Raw genomic sequence first — 17270 nt, 5'->3', positions numbered from 1 at the left:
GAAGACCACAGGGGTGAGGAGTGCTAACCACAACACCCCCTCCTGCTCTCACACTCTGGCACCGGGACAATGTCCAGAGAAAAGATGTGTAAACACACACACACACACACACACACACACACACACACACACACACACACACACACACACACACACACACACACACACACACACACTCTTCCATGAGTACACTCGCTCACAAACAACTTGCCTTAAAATGGAGCGGGGGGATATGTGAATGATACTTACTGGTCTGAACTAATGGCTGTCTTTAGTCACTGAGAGAACTGATGTACAAGCCTGTTTCAGGATTTTAGCTGGGTGGTGTTTTTGTACATACAGAAACATATTAATGATCCGAACAGGGACAGCAACAGAATTATCAGTGGTGATAGAAATCGGCGGTTTCGTATAGTGGTCAAATAATGTAGAACCTGTATCAAATTGAGGGAGAAGTTCGCTCACGTTTATTGGAAAATTACAGCACAGATGTCATTCGGTGAACGTTCCATTATCTTCTCACTGTAATGTATACATTAAGGGCGTTTCTAACAATCAAAGACCATGTTTTTAGAAGTCAACCCCCATGCCATATGGCCATCGTAAACATTCCTATGGTCATTAGAGCACAACCTACAGAGAGATAATCTAAACAGAGATGTTTCTGTTGTTCTCATTATTAGGCACATGCACTTCCAATGAAACGTACATTCATATTGTAATTGTTAATGCTCAGATTCCACAGTGACAACCACTTTCCTCAAATTCCCCGGGATTTGATTTTCTAAATCAGAAATATTAAGAGGGGAATAAGCCAGAAATCCGGGATCCTTCTAACAAGGATTTGATGGAACTCTGTGGATTCTGGACCAACGTGCCACCAGTAAAAAAAACAACAACCAAACTGCAGAACTCTTGAACTCCAAGCTGGTTCTCTCTCACCAGTGGTCTAGAAAATGAACAGCGTGGGAAGTGACGTTGTGTCAGAGAGGGCTCATTAGAGAAAGAAATGACAGGTTCTTGTTTGCTTTCATAACATATTACGCTATATTGTAGGGAAGAGAATAGAACGCATCCCCCACCAAACTCGTTAATCAGGCCTTAATTACAATTAAGAGGGATCTAAAAAACAGGCCTGTCAATGTGATGGGAGGCCATTACCTTCATTAAGGCTAATTTAGTGCAGCGCTGTGTGCAGAGTAAACACGCTTGACACAAAATGGCTCCCAATCAAAGCGCTGAATCATCCACTAATTGCTAGTTGCTTCAACAGTGAAACAGCCGCAACACTACCACTGTATGATGCGTTTTGTGTGAAACTATTTCAATGACCTGTGCTGTTCTGTGCAGATTGGTGCCCCCCTTTATTCAGAACCAATAAATACACAATGGGAAAAAAGTTAACTGACAATACTTAGTTGAAGGGATTCAATTTGTGAATACATATCCCACCACTAATGACGTGGACATTAGCTTTGTACAGCACGAGGTTTGCTTTCTAAATAAAAAGGAGAAGAGCACAACAACAACTGAACGGAATAAACACAAAGTGATGCATAAATTATGAACTACTGCATTGCCACAAACGTTAAAGTATGATTCATACCTTTTCATTGCACAAAAACAAACACGTCCAATCCCCTGAACAATTAAGAGTTCTTGAATAGAAACAACGCAAATCGCTTTCCAGCTGCACGCCATCCTGAGTGAGACATGACATCACCACACCTGCTTGGTATTTACAGCCAGCCAGCAACAAATGCACACACACACACACACACACACACACACACACACAGTCGATGTAAGGACAGGAAGGTCGGTGCTCAGCGCTGTGTACGTGGGGATGTTTTCACCGAACCCTGATGTACTGCTCCCAAGTCTGCCAAGTCTGAAAGAGGACCATTTGATTCTGTTTAATATGACAGAGCGTATCGCAACAGGCTGCAGTGTTTCATCTTATACACAGAACTGGGCCGGCTGCCACACAGAACTGGGCCGGCCCTATACTTAGGATTCTTTCCCCCGGTTGAACTTCAAAGATACAGTTCCTGGGGATCCGCGGGGATCTTAATGTTGTCTGACGTGACTATGCATCGTTGTCGGAGAGGAAAAGAGAGGGAGAGAAAGAAAGGGAGACGGGGAGCGGCGGAGACGGGGAGCGTCGGAGACGGGGAGCGTCAGAGACGGGGAGCGTCAGAGACGGGGAGCGTCAGAGACGGGGAGCGTCAGAGACGGGGAGCGTCAGAGACGGGGAGCGTCAGAGACGGGGAGCGTCAGAGACGGGGAGCGTCAGAGACGGGGAGCGTCAGAGACGGGGAGCGTCAGAGACGGGGAGCGTCAGAGACGGGGAGCGTCAGAGACGGGGAGCGTCAGAGACGGGGAGCGTCAGAGACGGGGAGCGTCAGAGACGGGGAGCGTCAGAGACGGGGAGAGTCAGAGACGGGGAGAGTCAGAGACGGGGAGAGTCAGAGACGGGGAGAGTCAGAGACGGGGAGAGTCAGAGACGGGGAGAGTCAGAGACGGGGAGAGTCAGAGACGGGGAGAGTCAGAGACGGGGAGAGTCAGAGACGGGGAGAGGGAGAATGTGAGGGGACAAATAACATCCTTTCTTTTAACACCCCTTTTATTTGGACACGATAGATACAACTCTCAATCAGTAACAGAAACCGCAGGGAAACCAGTGACTGACGACATTCCATTTCCAATGAAGACTAGGCTGTGTGAAATAAAGTCCAGTCCAATTTTCCTGAATGAGTGTTCCTCAGACAAGCACGCCCAATCTATCTGTAAATTAAAGCTCAAGTCTGTCCGTCTCTCTGTCTGTGCGTAAGCAAGAGACAGGGATAAAACGTGTGTGTGTGTGAAACATTTTGTTTGGGAGAGAGATAAAGTGTGTGAGAGAGAGAGTAATAAAGTGAATGTGATAGTGTGTGTGTGTGAGACATTTTGTTTGGGAGAGAGATAAAGTGTGTGAGAGAGAGAGTAATAAAGTGAATGTGATAGTGTGTGTGTGTGTGAGACATTTTGTTTGGGAGAGAGATAAAGTGAATGTGATAGTGTGTGTGTGTGTGATTGCGTGTAAGAGACATAAAGTATGGGTGTGTGTGAAAGAGAGATAGTGTGTGTGTGGTTATAGCTGTTTCTTGGCATTGCACTTCAGCCATGGTTCAGTCTAGAAGCGACTGGCTCTAGTAAAGCTGACCTGGGCTTGTCAGGGAGCGATGCTGCCGCCGCACTCATTTTTACTACCAGGGGGTTTAAGAGCCACTTTCACATGCAAATGTACTCCATCTCCATGTAAAACCTCCATTTACCGCCGGCACCGGGCCTTTCACCAGGCCTTCGGCGAGTAACCACGCCACTAAAACACCTCGTAAAGATGAGAAATGCGGGTGCGGGGGGTGGGGGGTGGCGGAGATGAGGGGCCCGTAAATCGATAATTAGATACACAAACAAATGATACATATTCAGGGACGAGGAGACGCCGGATGGACCAACTATGGTGTCTTTTTCCAACACTGTAGTTGTTGTTTTGGTCAGGGAGGGTTAATGTTAAAACAGACCCAGGTATGGCAACGTGAAAAGACCCGGAGAGTGAGAGAAAGAAATGGGGAAATACAAACAGAACAAAAAGGATGAGGCCCTGTTAGGAGCCGCGCCATATCAACAGGGTGCAGAGGGCGGCTCAAAACGGCTCGGCATCGCCGGGAATGGACGGGAGGATGTCGGACGGTGTTGTCTTGTCAGACAGTTACACTCATTCACCTCCTCGAGGAAGGTCACGTGCCCGCACAGCCATCTTCCCCAGCACAAATATCCGTGAGAATACCTCCTGGTTGAGAGGGAAGTGTGACTGAAAGCAAAACAACTTGGGTGAAGGCAAGTAATAATCGCAAACTGAGCGGGGAGAAAACCGGGGTATTCGATTTAAAGATGTAATGAATACCTGGCTCATGTCGGCACTCCGCGAAACCACAGAGAACACAGAACCCATTAAACCAATGTTCTCCACATTGTAGTCAAACTGATACATAGAAGGAGAAGCAGTACTTTGATGAAGACAAGTACAATGGAGTTCACCTTTACCCACGGTGCACTCTGTAAATAATGGACTCCGCGCACTCTGTAAATAATGCAACAAAAAAAAATCCTTTCATTTGTACTGTTCGTTATACTGTCTGTTAACATCAGAAGAGACAAACACGGCCAACACTAAAATGTCCGTCTACTCCAATACACAGAGCGCGTTACTCAACCACTAAATACATTTGGGGTAAACGTTTCAATGTCGCAAAGAGCCGCTTAAGCAGCAGAAGAATGCAGCGCATCGGGATGAATTTATAGTGGCCCTAAAAACGCCTGCAAAGAAAAGCTGCCGTTGTAAAGTTTCTAAACTAGCGACTGGACGGTTTGATGGACGAATGGCAGACACTGGTCTGGCTGTGAAAAGAGCTGAGCGGAGATGGAATGAGATGAAGAAGGAAGAGAAAGGGAATGGAATTAGGGGACGGAGAGGAAAGAAAAGGAAAAGGATGAGACGGAGGAGGGGGGAACATTTCATGCAAACAGCACAGACATGATGGCGTATGACACAAACGGAGCCTTTGAAAGTATTCAGACCTTCAATTTCTTGACATTTTGTTGATAATAAAGTTCATTTTGAATTTCTATTAATAGCTACAAACAATACACCATAATGACAAACTGAAAATACATTTCACCAAATTAGACTCATGCATCATGTGTCCTTCCTAGAACGTGATTGGAATCCACCTGTGGCAAATTCAATTGATTGGACAGGATTTGGAAAGAAACACCTCTCGAAGGGCATGTCAGAGCAAACAACAAACACATTTGAAGAAAAGAGTGAGCGTACAGACGCATGGGAGAAGTGGTAGTCACGCAGAACGTGGCTACAGAAGTGGATGCCATTATTCACATACTCATAACAGTGCCCTTCTTGGATGGAGACGCCTAGAGAAGCTAGCTAAGCTCACCAGGGTATCATACCGTGTTCATCATTCCCAACCGCATTCAGAACTAACAACAGCCTAACTAATGTAACTGCACACATCCACACCTTTCAGACAAATATTCATATTTCAGGACTACAACAGCCCAAAGCACACAACCCAGACAACGCTCAAGTGGCTCCTGGGATGTCTTGAATATTCTCGAGTTGCCCAGCCAAAGTCTGAACATCAGGCCTAACGATTGCAGTCATCCGACACTCCCCATCCAATCTGATAGAGCTTGACAGGATTGAATGTGAAAAGGAAGAATGTGAAAACCGGCCCTAAAACTGCAAAACTGGTAGAGGCATACCCAAGAAGACACTGATGTGATCGCTGCCAAAGGCGCTTCTACAAAGTACTGGGTCAAAATATTGATGTACATGAGATATTTTGTGTTTTCAGTGAACTGGTACAATACATTTTTTTACCATTATTGGGAATTAGGTGTATATTAATGACAAAAACCAAATGTCATCAATTAGAAATTAAATCTATTACACAAATTTTTTTAAGAAAGTGAATGGGTCCAAATACTTTCAGAAGACACAGCACCTGGGCAAATGGAGTACAGCAGTGTACCTGGGTATTTTCAAAATAAATAGTATTGGTCACATGCTGGGTTAACATAGACTAGACAGGGAAATGTGTTTGTTTCTGTGTGAGATGAAAATATATATATATTACATTCACGTGACCTATTCTGAGGAACTTTTGATCAATACTCATGGCGAAGCGATGTCTTCACTGCAATCTGATCCGAAAACCCCAGCTGCATACAGGTTATTTCATCCTGACAGTTTTGGACTCCAGAGAAGTGATGTGACAACCACGGATAATATTATCAGAGCAACATGACTGACTGGCAAAATTGTTGCCAAAAACACATATCTTGGGTTCATGTCCTTCCTAATCACAGGCTATATTTGAGCAGTGACTAGGTGTGCGTGACATAAAAATCTCCAGGAGTGTCAGGACATACTTTGGAACGGGTTGGTCTTGTGATCTGATATTATAGTGATATAACAACATGAAGTCATTTGTGATGTCATCATTCAGTGGGATTTTCAAGCATCAGTCAAGCTCAGTACATAACAAATGACAGAAAACAGAGTTTATCTACTGGATGTGAAAATACATGAATTGGCTGAAAGAACTTCCTACTATCTGACTACTATGGTATTTGAGTAAGATAAAAACAAAAATGTATAAGTCAGAGACAGCCCTGGTGTGGACCATGTTAGCCAACTGGAGATGTGCACACCAAGGGATTAGTCTGTCTCGTGTGCTCGCTCGCACACACACACACACACACACACACACACACACCTGCGCAGCATCAGAGCGAGCAGCAGCCCTAGGTCTGTGAGGTAAAGCAGTGTGGGTCAGCTGGTCAGTTAGAGAAGCAATGTTAGTAAACCCTCCACTCTATCATGTGAGCATGGGGAATGTGTTCAGGGCAACACCAATTTCTCCCAGTGTGCCTGGTTTTGTTATCTACACAGAGAAGGAGGTATTTCATGACCCAAGAGGCCAGAGTCTGGTCCAGAGAAATAGATGGCTTTAACATGGCCCATTGCTAGTGCACAATTTAACAACTTATGTTTAGTAGTGAAACACTGCCTGCACAAACACATTCTACCATTGTGGGGACCCAAACCCCCTAACCCTAACCCCGATACCCCCCTAACCTAAACCTGACTGACTTAACAAATGCCTAAACCTAGCATCTAACCCAAAGCTGTAAATAGCCTATTTCCTTGTGGAGAACAACAAACCAAATCTTTGTGTAGACTTCTGGTCATTAAACGTATAGGAAAACCAGGAACAAACACGGTACAAATTAATTTGTAATTAATCATTACAAATGATCGTTAATAATGGTCAAACAACTTAAAAATATAACATTATGATATTATAACAGAATAAAAGCTTTATTGTTTACAGCACACAAACTGATCTTTAAAGCTCAAAGCACTGTAACATGGGTATTTCCCTAAATACAAGTCAATATTAATTATATCAAATCAAAAAGACTTAGCTCAAATTAGTTCTGCTACATTAAACAGATTTTACGATCACTGACATCGTAAAGTAAAGTCTATTTAATGTTTAGCGTGTTCAAGATAGAATATTAGAATTGTATGTGATTTAAAGACAACATCTGGTGACAGTCTATGTATTCGCTTGATGACCAGCCATCAAGACAGTCTTCAATCATCCCAGACAGTTTACAACTAAAAGATGTTCAGAAATGTACTGTACTTTAGGCCATCAATGAATGATCTATCTAATGAAAACTGGGACAAAGAAAGGACAGTGGTCACATGGATAATTGAAAGACGTCATAGCTCTTGAAACTTTCATTAGATTTAGATTACATTTAGATAAATTCATTTCTACTCTAATCGAGCGCCCAAAATGTGGGTTAAAGGGAGAGTCCAGGACTTCGCCAATGAAGCTCTTCAAAAAACTTCCCCAGTGCAGGATGGACGTGTGGATACCGTTTTTATGTACTGGCATCCAGTCTGATGGATTCCAGTAGGAAGTAGAAGGTAGTTTAGCAAGCCAATGGGAACCAGTGGAAGAGTCATTACATCATAGCGTAATGGCATCCATCCAATGATTTAATCTAACCCAAAAAACTAAATGAAGCTTGACAACAATAAGCTACGTTGAGAAGCACATCACTGCTGTAGAATTCCATGCACTAGAATGGGAATGAGACAGAGGACTGTTAACCTAACACACCTGGTGACTAGTGGAGGCTTCATATGATCTCAGCAGGCTAAACCAACTATGTTTCTGTGTGTGTGTGTGCGCGCACGCGCACACACACACACACACACACACACACACCTACCCGCCTCCGGAAGATAGCAGGAACAGATTCCAGAGCAGCTTACTGGGGTCAGAGACAAGGAATTCCAGAAGGAAAGTGACAACAGGGCTATTGTGTTAGAGTCACAGTAGCCCCTTTAATTGGTCCAGGAATCAACACAAGGACACCCTGACCCTGTAAGTCTCTTTAAGGGATACAGTATACTGTGATATGAGACCCGTACAATCAATCAATCACATTTATTTATAAAGCCCTTTTTACATCAGCAGTTGTCAAAAAGTGCTTTTATAAAACACCCGGCCTTAAACCCCAAGGAGCAAACAACAGTAGTGTTGAATTTCAGTGGCTAGGAAAACATTTAGGAAGAAACCTAGAGAGGACCCAGGCTCCGAGGGGTGACCAGTCCTCTTCTGGCTGTGCTGGGTGAACATATTAAGAGTACAAATTGTAATAATTAAAAAATGCATGTGGGCTGAGTCCAGAGTCTCAGTATTTAAACTTGATCCAGGTCAGAAGCATGACCAGATGGACAAGGACAGGGACAACATGGGGGATGGGGAGGTGTCAGCACAGTGGCAGCTGATATCATCAGGTATTGTCTTGATCTGCAACACAACCAGGAGGACTTTAGACAGGGACAGCAACAGGTCTTTCAAGACAGGTACTCCTCAGGTGATGGCCAGGACCTCACGACCTCCTAAGTTTAAAATGGCAGGAGACAGAGAAAATGTTATATCTATAAGGATTTATAGTGGAGAAGGAGAACTGACCCTACTCCCCCAGTTCTAATTAGGATTCTAGCAGCCGTGTATGCACTAATTGAAGTTTATTTATTGATTTGTCAGGGTAACCGGAAAGAAGAGCATTGCAGTAATCTAATCTAGAAGTAACAAAAGCATGGATTCGTTTTTCTGCATCAGTTTTTGATAGAAAGTTTCAGATTTTTGCAATGTTTCAAAGATGAAAATAAGCAACTCTTGAGACATATTTTATATGTTCATCAAAGGAGAGGTCAGGGTCAAGGGTAACGCCAAGGTTTCTTACAGTTTTTTGGGATACGACCATGCAGCCGTCGAGGTTCACAGTGAGATCTGCTAACAACGCTCTTTGTTTCTTGGGTCCTAAAACAAGCATTTCCGTTTTTCTTGAGTTTACATCTGAAACGCATGCTTCCTAAGTAACTAATTTTGGGTCTTCTCCATGCTTCATTGAAATATAGAACTGTGTCATCAGCATAACAGTGAAAATTGACAATGTGATTCCGGATTACAACACCCAGATGGAGCATATATAGTGAGAATAATAATGAGCCCAGAACCGAGCCTTGAGGAACACCAAAACATACCTTTGACTTGTCAGAGGATATGCCACCCAAACATACAAACTGATTTCTTACAGATAAATAACATTTAAACCAGACTAGAACATGCCCACGTAGCCCAATATGGGTTTCCAGTCTCTCTAAGAGAAGGGAGTGTTCAATAGTGTCGAAAGCAGCCCTAAAATCAAGAAGCAACAGGACGGATGCAAAACCTTTGTCTGAGGCCATTAGAAAGTCATTTGTTACCTTCACGAGTGCAGTCTCAGTACTATGAAGGGGTCTGAAACCGGACTGGAGCATTTCATAAATCTTGTCTTCAGGAAGGCATTTGTTGGGAAACACATTTTTCTAAGATTTTTGCGAGGAACGGGAGGTTCAATATTGTCCTATAATTGTTTAATATGTCAGGATTCAATTTATTATGTTCAACATTGGCGAGGCTATAGGAGTGAGACTCCTGTCAATGTTCCTAGATGAAAGAAGAGCACCACTCCAGCTGGGATGGAGTCTGTCGCTCCTCAGCAGATCAGGCCTGGCCCTATTTCTGGGTCCCAAAAAGAGAGCCAGTTATCTCCTGCGACGGGCAGAACTCAGTTTTCAGCCAGCGATTGAGTAGCTGCTGAAGAGCTCGTCACCACACCTAGCTGGGAGGGGGACAGAGAGAATTACTCAATGCCGACATCTTTCTAGCTAGTTTACACGCTGATGCTATGTTCTGCTTCGTAACCTCTGACTGTTTCATCCTAACGTCGTTGGTGCCAATGTGAATAACAATATCTCTGTACTCTCTATACTTGCCAGTTTTAGACTTCGCTAGCAACAACCCTAGATTTGCGGCTACGTCGGTGGCTCTGCTCCCCGGTAAACAGTGTACGATCGCCGGCTGATTCTTTAGTCTAATACTGCGGGTACTGGAATCTCTGACTACTAAAGTTTTCAGTTCTTCCGGGCGCCTGGTAGAAAATGATTCATTCCCCTCCGAAGACGGCTCGGGCCTTGACTCCGACTCCAGTGGGGAAAAGCTGTTGACAACACTGTCATTGAGAACACTTGTCTCTTCCTGGTGGCACAGAAGCAGTTTTTTTCCATTTCTACGTCAACATAATCCTTGCCTGACATTTGCGTCTGAAGCCGAGTATCTAACTCCGCTATCTTGACCTGAAGACGATAGTTATCCTCCGTATTGTAGCCACAACAATAACAGCGATAAGGGATGGTACTTAGCTTCGGGTGTTCAGGGGTGAGTAGTTTGGTTAATTATGTGCAAATAGAGACCTGGTGTAGAAATATTAAGTAAAAGGTCAACAGATACAAAATATCGCGTTGGCAAACTTTTAAAGTAGAACTTAACCAATTAGTTTATGTAGAGTAAATACTCTTATGTAGAGTAAAACATACAACACCACCAAAAAGGTTGTAGGACCCAAAATAAATGAGACAATTAAGAATATGTGGTCTGAATTGACAAGGGCAGTCCACAAGCATAAACCGAAGACTATTAAGGACCTTGAAATATGTTGCATGGAGAAGTGGTCTAAGATCCCTCCAAAAGAATGCGGCAAACTTGTCAGACTTTACAAGAGCCTCAGTGCGGTTATCCACTCCAGGGGACGTTTCGCAGAATACAGATCGTATATGCGCCAATACAATTGAAACCAATGTTTTGCAGAAATAAATCGTGCTACTAGATAACATGTTTTGTGCTTGAGAAATGATTGTGTTGTAAATAAAGTATACGGCTCCCCCTTATGATTAAGGCCAACATAATATTGTTTGAGTTTTTATTTTATTTTTTACATTAACTTTTGCTTTATTTCATGAAGGGTGCCAGTACGTCTTGAGTTGACAGTATTAAATAGATGTGCCTAGATCTCTTTGCATGTGGTTTTGTAACCTCTGACTGGCAGGTAAATACTGAAGGAGGTGAGGAGAATAAAGGAGAACCAGCTGAGCAGAATCCAAAACGTTCACAAACTTGCAAAGAAGAGATCGAGAGAAAGAGAGGGAAGAGAGAGAACAAAAGGAAATAAAAAGGAAGCGAGAAAAAAAAAGTATGAATGAAGAAGAGTGAGAGATGAAGAGTCAGAGAAAGAAAAGAGATCTAAGAAAGCCAACCACGGAGTGAGTCTCTCTCCACACCTGGCTGAAGGGCACAGCTGAGACGTGGAAGGGCTGTGTCTCTGTCTTTCACTCCTGTACCCCCTGCCCTTGCTCTTTCTTTCTTTCACGTTCTTCTGCTCCTGCCCTTTAAAAGTGAGATGAAGAGATGATGGGGAGGGGCTTTAGTTAAGACAGTCGATCGATACCCGTCCGCCAGGCGGGATGAGATTTGAGATCACACCGCTGACCAGACACACCAAATGACTCCATCACTTCAAGCCAAAGCTTAAAGAAGAACTCAGATGGACAGGGAGACAGGGGGAATGCCAAGTCAAAGTAATTATATCTTTCTGACTTAGCTCTGGTAGTAATAGACTGTGTAAACGTCATATAAAAAACTACAGAAAAAGCGCTGGTGTAGACTATGGGAATAGGTCATGTAGGTACTACTCAATCTTCTTAAGTCCTTTCATTACGGTTCACAAACAAGTGGCAGGATTCCATTTATGTTTACAAGAACTATCCAATAGGCTTGTTAAAACGGCTTGCGAATAAACTTTGACAATTTCCATGACATTTATCTTTTTGTCTGATTTGACTTTAGTCCCACAGCAATTACTGTTGCGTTTATGTGGGCAAAATGCTCTGAATCTCTCTCTCCTGTCATAGCAGAGGTGGACTGTAAGTCTTAACCAAGCAGCCATATTGATTATGATGTTGGAGGTTTTAACAAGGTCCATGTGGTCCCTCTGTTTTTGACAACACTGTTCATCTGCCTTTCCCTCCCTCTCTCTCTCCCTCTCTCAGGCCCATTCTCACTATCTGTCTAGCTATCTGTCTGTCTCTCTCCCTCTCTCTGTACCTCTATCCTATCCCCCCCCCATCCTTCTCTCTGCCATTACTATAACTTGAACTCACCATAGTGTTACTTGAGAGCAATGTCATTATTTTCCCTACCCTGGTTCATGCTGATTCAGTGAGTTTGCTTTAGTTCTGTTCCAGCGCCATCAATCCTTGTTTTGCTCTAACTATGGAGAGGTTAAAAGAGGGAAGATGGGGAGGAGAGCTACAGGATGCCATGAAAACATACTCTAATAAAAACATTCAGCTTTAAAACACTCTAGAAAACATGGATATAATTCCTCAGGTCATACAGCAACAGTACGAGTGTGTGTGTGGGTGTGCGCGCACACCAGTATGTACGTTTGCAGGAAAATCACAGCGCCTGCTTTGATTTGGCAGCAAGACAAAGCCATTGTAAATTTTATATATATGTTTTTTTAAATCTTCCTTTAAACATCACATGTTCAGGGAAGTGTAGCATTTTCCTTTTAGTGTCTTCAACTAGCATGGGCATTTTCTTACAGAAAAATCCAGCCCGTTCCATTTTAGTCATGGAATAAGACATAAATAGTTTGAGGACTGGCCGTGTGAAGAGCCTGCTGTTCTGAGTAGCCCACTCTGACATACGGCTGCTTTTGGCTAAAATGGATCAGTTTCTCAAAAGATAAAAGAAGTACAGTACTTCAAAGCCTGGCAAGGAACACAGAGCCGAAAGAGGACAAAATGAAATGATTTCATTATTTTGGGTGAGTCTGGATCAATAGCATTCTTTCTCTCCCCGTCAGGCAGTGATGGTTTGGCCCTAAGGGCAGCGAGATAATGAGTAGATGCAGGCAGAGTGCGCCATTCCCAAGGACCCTAGGGGGGTTCCTACTCAATGCCCCATTCTGAGCTGTGTTAACAGCAAATAGTGCAAATTCCACTGAAGGACAGTAACTCCACACATCCATTTTGGAAGACCCGCGTGCTCTCACTGGCGCACCCACCCACCCACCCACCCCCCCCCACACCCACACCCCCACACACACCCCCCCCCCCCCCCCACACACACACACACACCCCCCCCCCACACACACACACACACACCCCCCCCCCACACACACACCCCCCCCCCCACACACACACCCCCCCCCCCACACACACACACACCCCCACACACACACACACACCCCCCCACACCCCCCCCCACACCCCCCCCCCCCACACACACACACCCCCCCCCACACACACACACACACACCCCCCCCCCCCCACACACACACACACACACCCCCCCCCCCCACACACACACACACCAACCGTAACGTTGTCACATTGACATTTATACATTTGGCTCACTATTTCAATCAAGCCTGAGTGATAAACCAGCAGTTGAAGACATGAGCTGAAGACAGAAAATAGCAGAGAAGAGCCATCTCACCAGCTCCCAGACCACAACATCCAACCCAAGGGGAGGAGCCATCTCACCAGCTCCCAGACCACAACATCCAACCCAAGGGGAGGAGCCATCTCACCAGCTCCCAGACCATAACATCCAACCCGAGGGCAAGAGCCATCTCACCAGCTCCCAGACCACAACATCCAACCTGAGGGGAGGAGCCATCTCACCAGCTCCCAGACCACAACATCCAACCCGAGGGGAGGAGCCATCTCACCAGCTCCCAGACCACAACATCCAACCTGAGGGGAGGAGCCATCTCACCAGCTCCCAGACCACAACATCCAACCCGAGGGGAGGAGCCATCTCACCAGCTCCCAGACCACAACATCCAACCCGAGGGGAAGAGCGTTTACAGAAAGTGTAACGGTGGAAATCAATCCTTTACGCCCACGGCAACATATGGTCCCTGTTTACAGCCCAAGACGTTCTGAGGTGTAGGACTTGTCCACGGTGCGAGGGGCCACGGGGGGAGATATTTCCTTAACATTCCCTGCGTTCCGACACTTCCAAACAAAACCACAAGACCTGCCAAGGACAAGCCCCGGCCAAGTCCTCCTCCTTTCGCGAGTCAAGGTGTTCGCTTGATTGTGTATTTGTGTTTGCTATTGTATTTGCGTTTGCTTGTGTATTTGGGTTTGCTTGTGTATTTGGGTTTGCTTGTGTATTTGGGTAAGAGAGACAGGGGCTCACTGTATTTCATATGTAAGGCCCACTTTAACAACAGCCCTGGGCAAATGGAGTAACCTACATAGGGAATAGGGTGGGATTTAGGACAGCCATACAGGGAGGACAGCCAGAGAAGTGAACTTCCAGTCAATCCAACTGTCACGCCATGGCAGCTAGCAGCTGTCTAGCAACACAGCTATGACAGGGCTAACAACAAGGCAGGACCAGAAACACGGCTATGACAGGACCAGAAACACGGCTATGACAGGACCAGAAACACGGCTATGACAGGACCAGAAACACGGCTATGACAGGACCAGAAACACGGCTATGACAGGACCAGAAACACGGCTATGACAGGACCAGAAACACGGCTATGACAGGACCAGAAACACGGCTATGACAAGACCAGAAACACGGCTATGACAAGACCAGAAACACGGCTATGACAAGACCAGAAACACGGCTATGACAGGACCAGAAACACGGCTATGACAGGACCAGAAACACGGCTATGACAGGACCAGAAACACAACTATGACAGGACTAGAAACACGGCTATGACAGGACTAGAAACACGGCTATGACAGGACTAGAAACACAGCTATGACAGGACCAGAAACACAACTATGAGGGGACTAGCAACATAGCTATGACAGGAGTAGCTACAGAATGTAGATGAAAGATAACGCTACACGCTGAATCTCCCTGGAAACAAACGGCACTTTATGAGGACCCAAAGAAGAACTAACCAGTTGAGCCACACCAGCCAATCAGAAATGAGTTCACGGGGATCAACACAAACTAATCAAGATCTTCCTGCCAAACTGTTCTTTTTTTGTTTTTGCATTGCCAAATAAGACTCTTTGTGGATAGAAATGAAAAACTATTCTTGGTGCACGCACTCCGGTACTCCACTGAGTGGAAGAGACCTAAAGGCCTCAAAAGCACACAACGAAAAGACCTTAATAAACTCATCCAGATGAGAACAGGGCTCTCAGCAGACTGCTGTATTTCTATTTTAGCCAGGTGCTAATACAGGACAATACCAGGGGAGCATTAAGAGCCCTGAACCCAGCTGATCCTGAAGCTCCCGTCGCATCGAATCGAGAGAGTCGCCATGGCAGCGACGCAGCCCTAACGAAGCGGCCCACAAGCTCGTGTTTCAACCGCAAGCCGATGACGTCAACGCTGCTCCAGCCTCTTAGCTCCCGGTGCTATGGTGGAGTTTAGACACGTGTTGATTGGGGGATGTGTGGTGGTGGGGAGAGCGGAGGTCATGGGCACAACTGCCCGGGCGGGGGGTGGGGTTACATGAGGAAACTGAATCCTTAATCCAGCTTCAAAACCTCTGCTCTGATTCACACCTCCCCCCATGCCTCTCTCCCCTTTTGTCTCACTCTATCACAGTGACCTTAACGCCACCCTATCCAGATCTATATATTAAACATAAGGTTGGTGATTTCTATTCTGCATCTCTCTCTGAGACCGGATCGTCAGTAGCTCTGCTCTCCACAGACTTGGGCTCGCCAAAATAACCGACACTGGCAACAATAACAGCCCAGGGCTTGAATAGTCTCATCCCCACGCCTTCCTACAAACAGGCCAATCTAATGGCTCCATTTGCAATGCTAAACAGGCTTTCAGGGCACAGAGAATAATAAGAGCTCCGGAACAACAGTGTGTTCCCAATGAGTATTCTTTTAGTACGGCCTTGTTATGTGTGACCTTGGAGATCGAACACATCTCTCTCACCTCTCCCGGAAAACTGTTTCTTTTTTCTTCGTCTTCGTCTCACCGTTCATGGCCTATTAAATGCCTAATACCTTTCTAATGACGCAAATTACGATTCCATTTAGTGGAATTAACTCCAGAGTCCTCTCAGCTAGTGTATACACTCAAAATAAATAAATATATGAATCCATTTGGTCCCGGCCAGAAATATGAGTATAAATGACATTTCCCTCTGGAGTGGAATGCCAGTGAGACCTGTGCAATAGAGGCGCATTTACTTAGTTGTTTAATGTAGGTATTCGAAGCAGACGACGTTGTCGTTCGCGCAAGGCTATAGATATTGATTTTTGTAAGGTCGCAGGAGGAGAGGGTCCCACTAAATGACCGTGGAGACTTAGGGATCACCTGTGCTGTAATGAAATGACTCTTTATTACTCTGACATTAATATGATCCATACACGGCCTGTCCTACATAATGATGTTAATACGGACCACTTCATCAGAGGCAACTCCCGACAGGCCGGGGTACTCCGTTTATTACATCCGTATTTATCTTCATTACGTATGGATGAATATGAGGCATTTACGGCCCTACAACACAGGGTCAGTCTCGGGCCGGTCCTACATGCTCTGGGTTTATTATGATGCCTTTATATCTGCCGGTTAGGATGATGTCAGTGTCTGTCGCCAGATATGATGGATCCACACTCATTTATGGTATATGATCCGGTGGTCATTTGGTTAGATGTTACACCGGTGCCCCCCCCCCCCCCCACTTCATTCACCACAAACACACAAACGGCACAGACACTCTCTACTGGACACTTTAATTGGTCACCCTTTAACCTGGACCCTGGTGGCCGCGACTCAACATTTCAAAAAAATACTTTTATATCGTTGCCAACTGTCAAACACATGCGCGTACTGAAACACACAGAGCCAAAGAGAGAGAGAAAGAGAGAGAGAGAGAGATCCCAGAGAGAGAGAGAGAGAGAGAAAGAGAGAGAGAGAGAAAGAGAGAGAGGCACACTCACACGTGCTAACTGCAGTGGTAGGGCGGACGGTTACCTTGTCACACCTCATGAGGCCAAGGTATCGCAGGGACTTGCTGCTCTGGGCGATCTGTGTGGCTCCCTGGTCCGTGATCTCCTTACACCAGCCTGCATCCACCGTCTCAATGGTGCTGCTGTACTGGCCAATGGCCTTCAGAGCTATGAGGACAGGAGACAAACGTCATGGACATTAAGAAACAGAGGGAAGACGAGCTAGCGAGAGACAGCGTGACAGGGGCAGAGAGATGGGGGCGTA

At 45.3% G+C, this 17270-nt stretch overlaps 1 protein-coding gene across 1 annotated transcript in view; it reads right to left on the bottom strand.

Moving 5' to 3' along the window:
* fbxl17 (F-box and leucine-rich repeat protein 17) overlaps nucleotides 1–17270 on the bottom strand; it is a 251759-nt gene that overhangs the window by 9440 nt on the left and 225049 nt on the right. Inside the window, exon 10 of the mRNA XM_010892481.4 lies at nucleotides 17031–17173. Coding sequence (XP_010890783.2) covers nucleotides 17031–17173 — 143 coding nt within the window. The remainder of the gene's footprint in view (nucleotides 1–17030; nucleotides 17174–17270) is intronic.

This window comes from Esox lucius, chromosome 13 (assembly GCF_011004845.1).
Source record: "Esox lucius isolate fEsoLuc1 chromosome 13, fEsoLuc1.pri, whole genome shotgun sequence".
NCBI classification, from domain to species: domain Eukaryota; kingdom Metazoa; phylum Chordata; class Actinopteri; order Esociformes; family Esocidae; genus Esox; species Esox lucius.
This window is presented reverse-complemented; position numbering and strand designations above follow the sequence as displayed.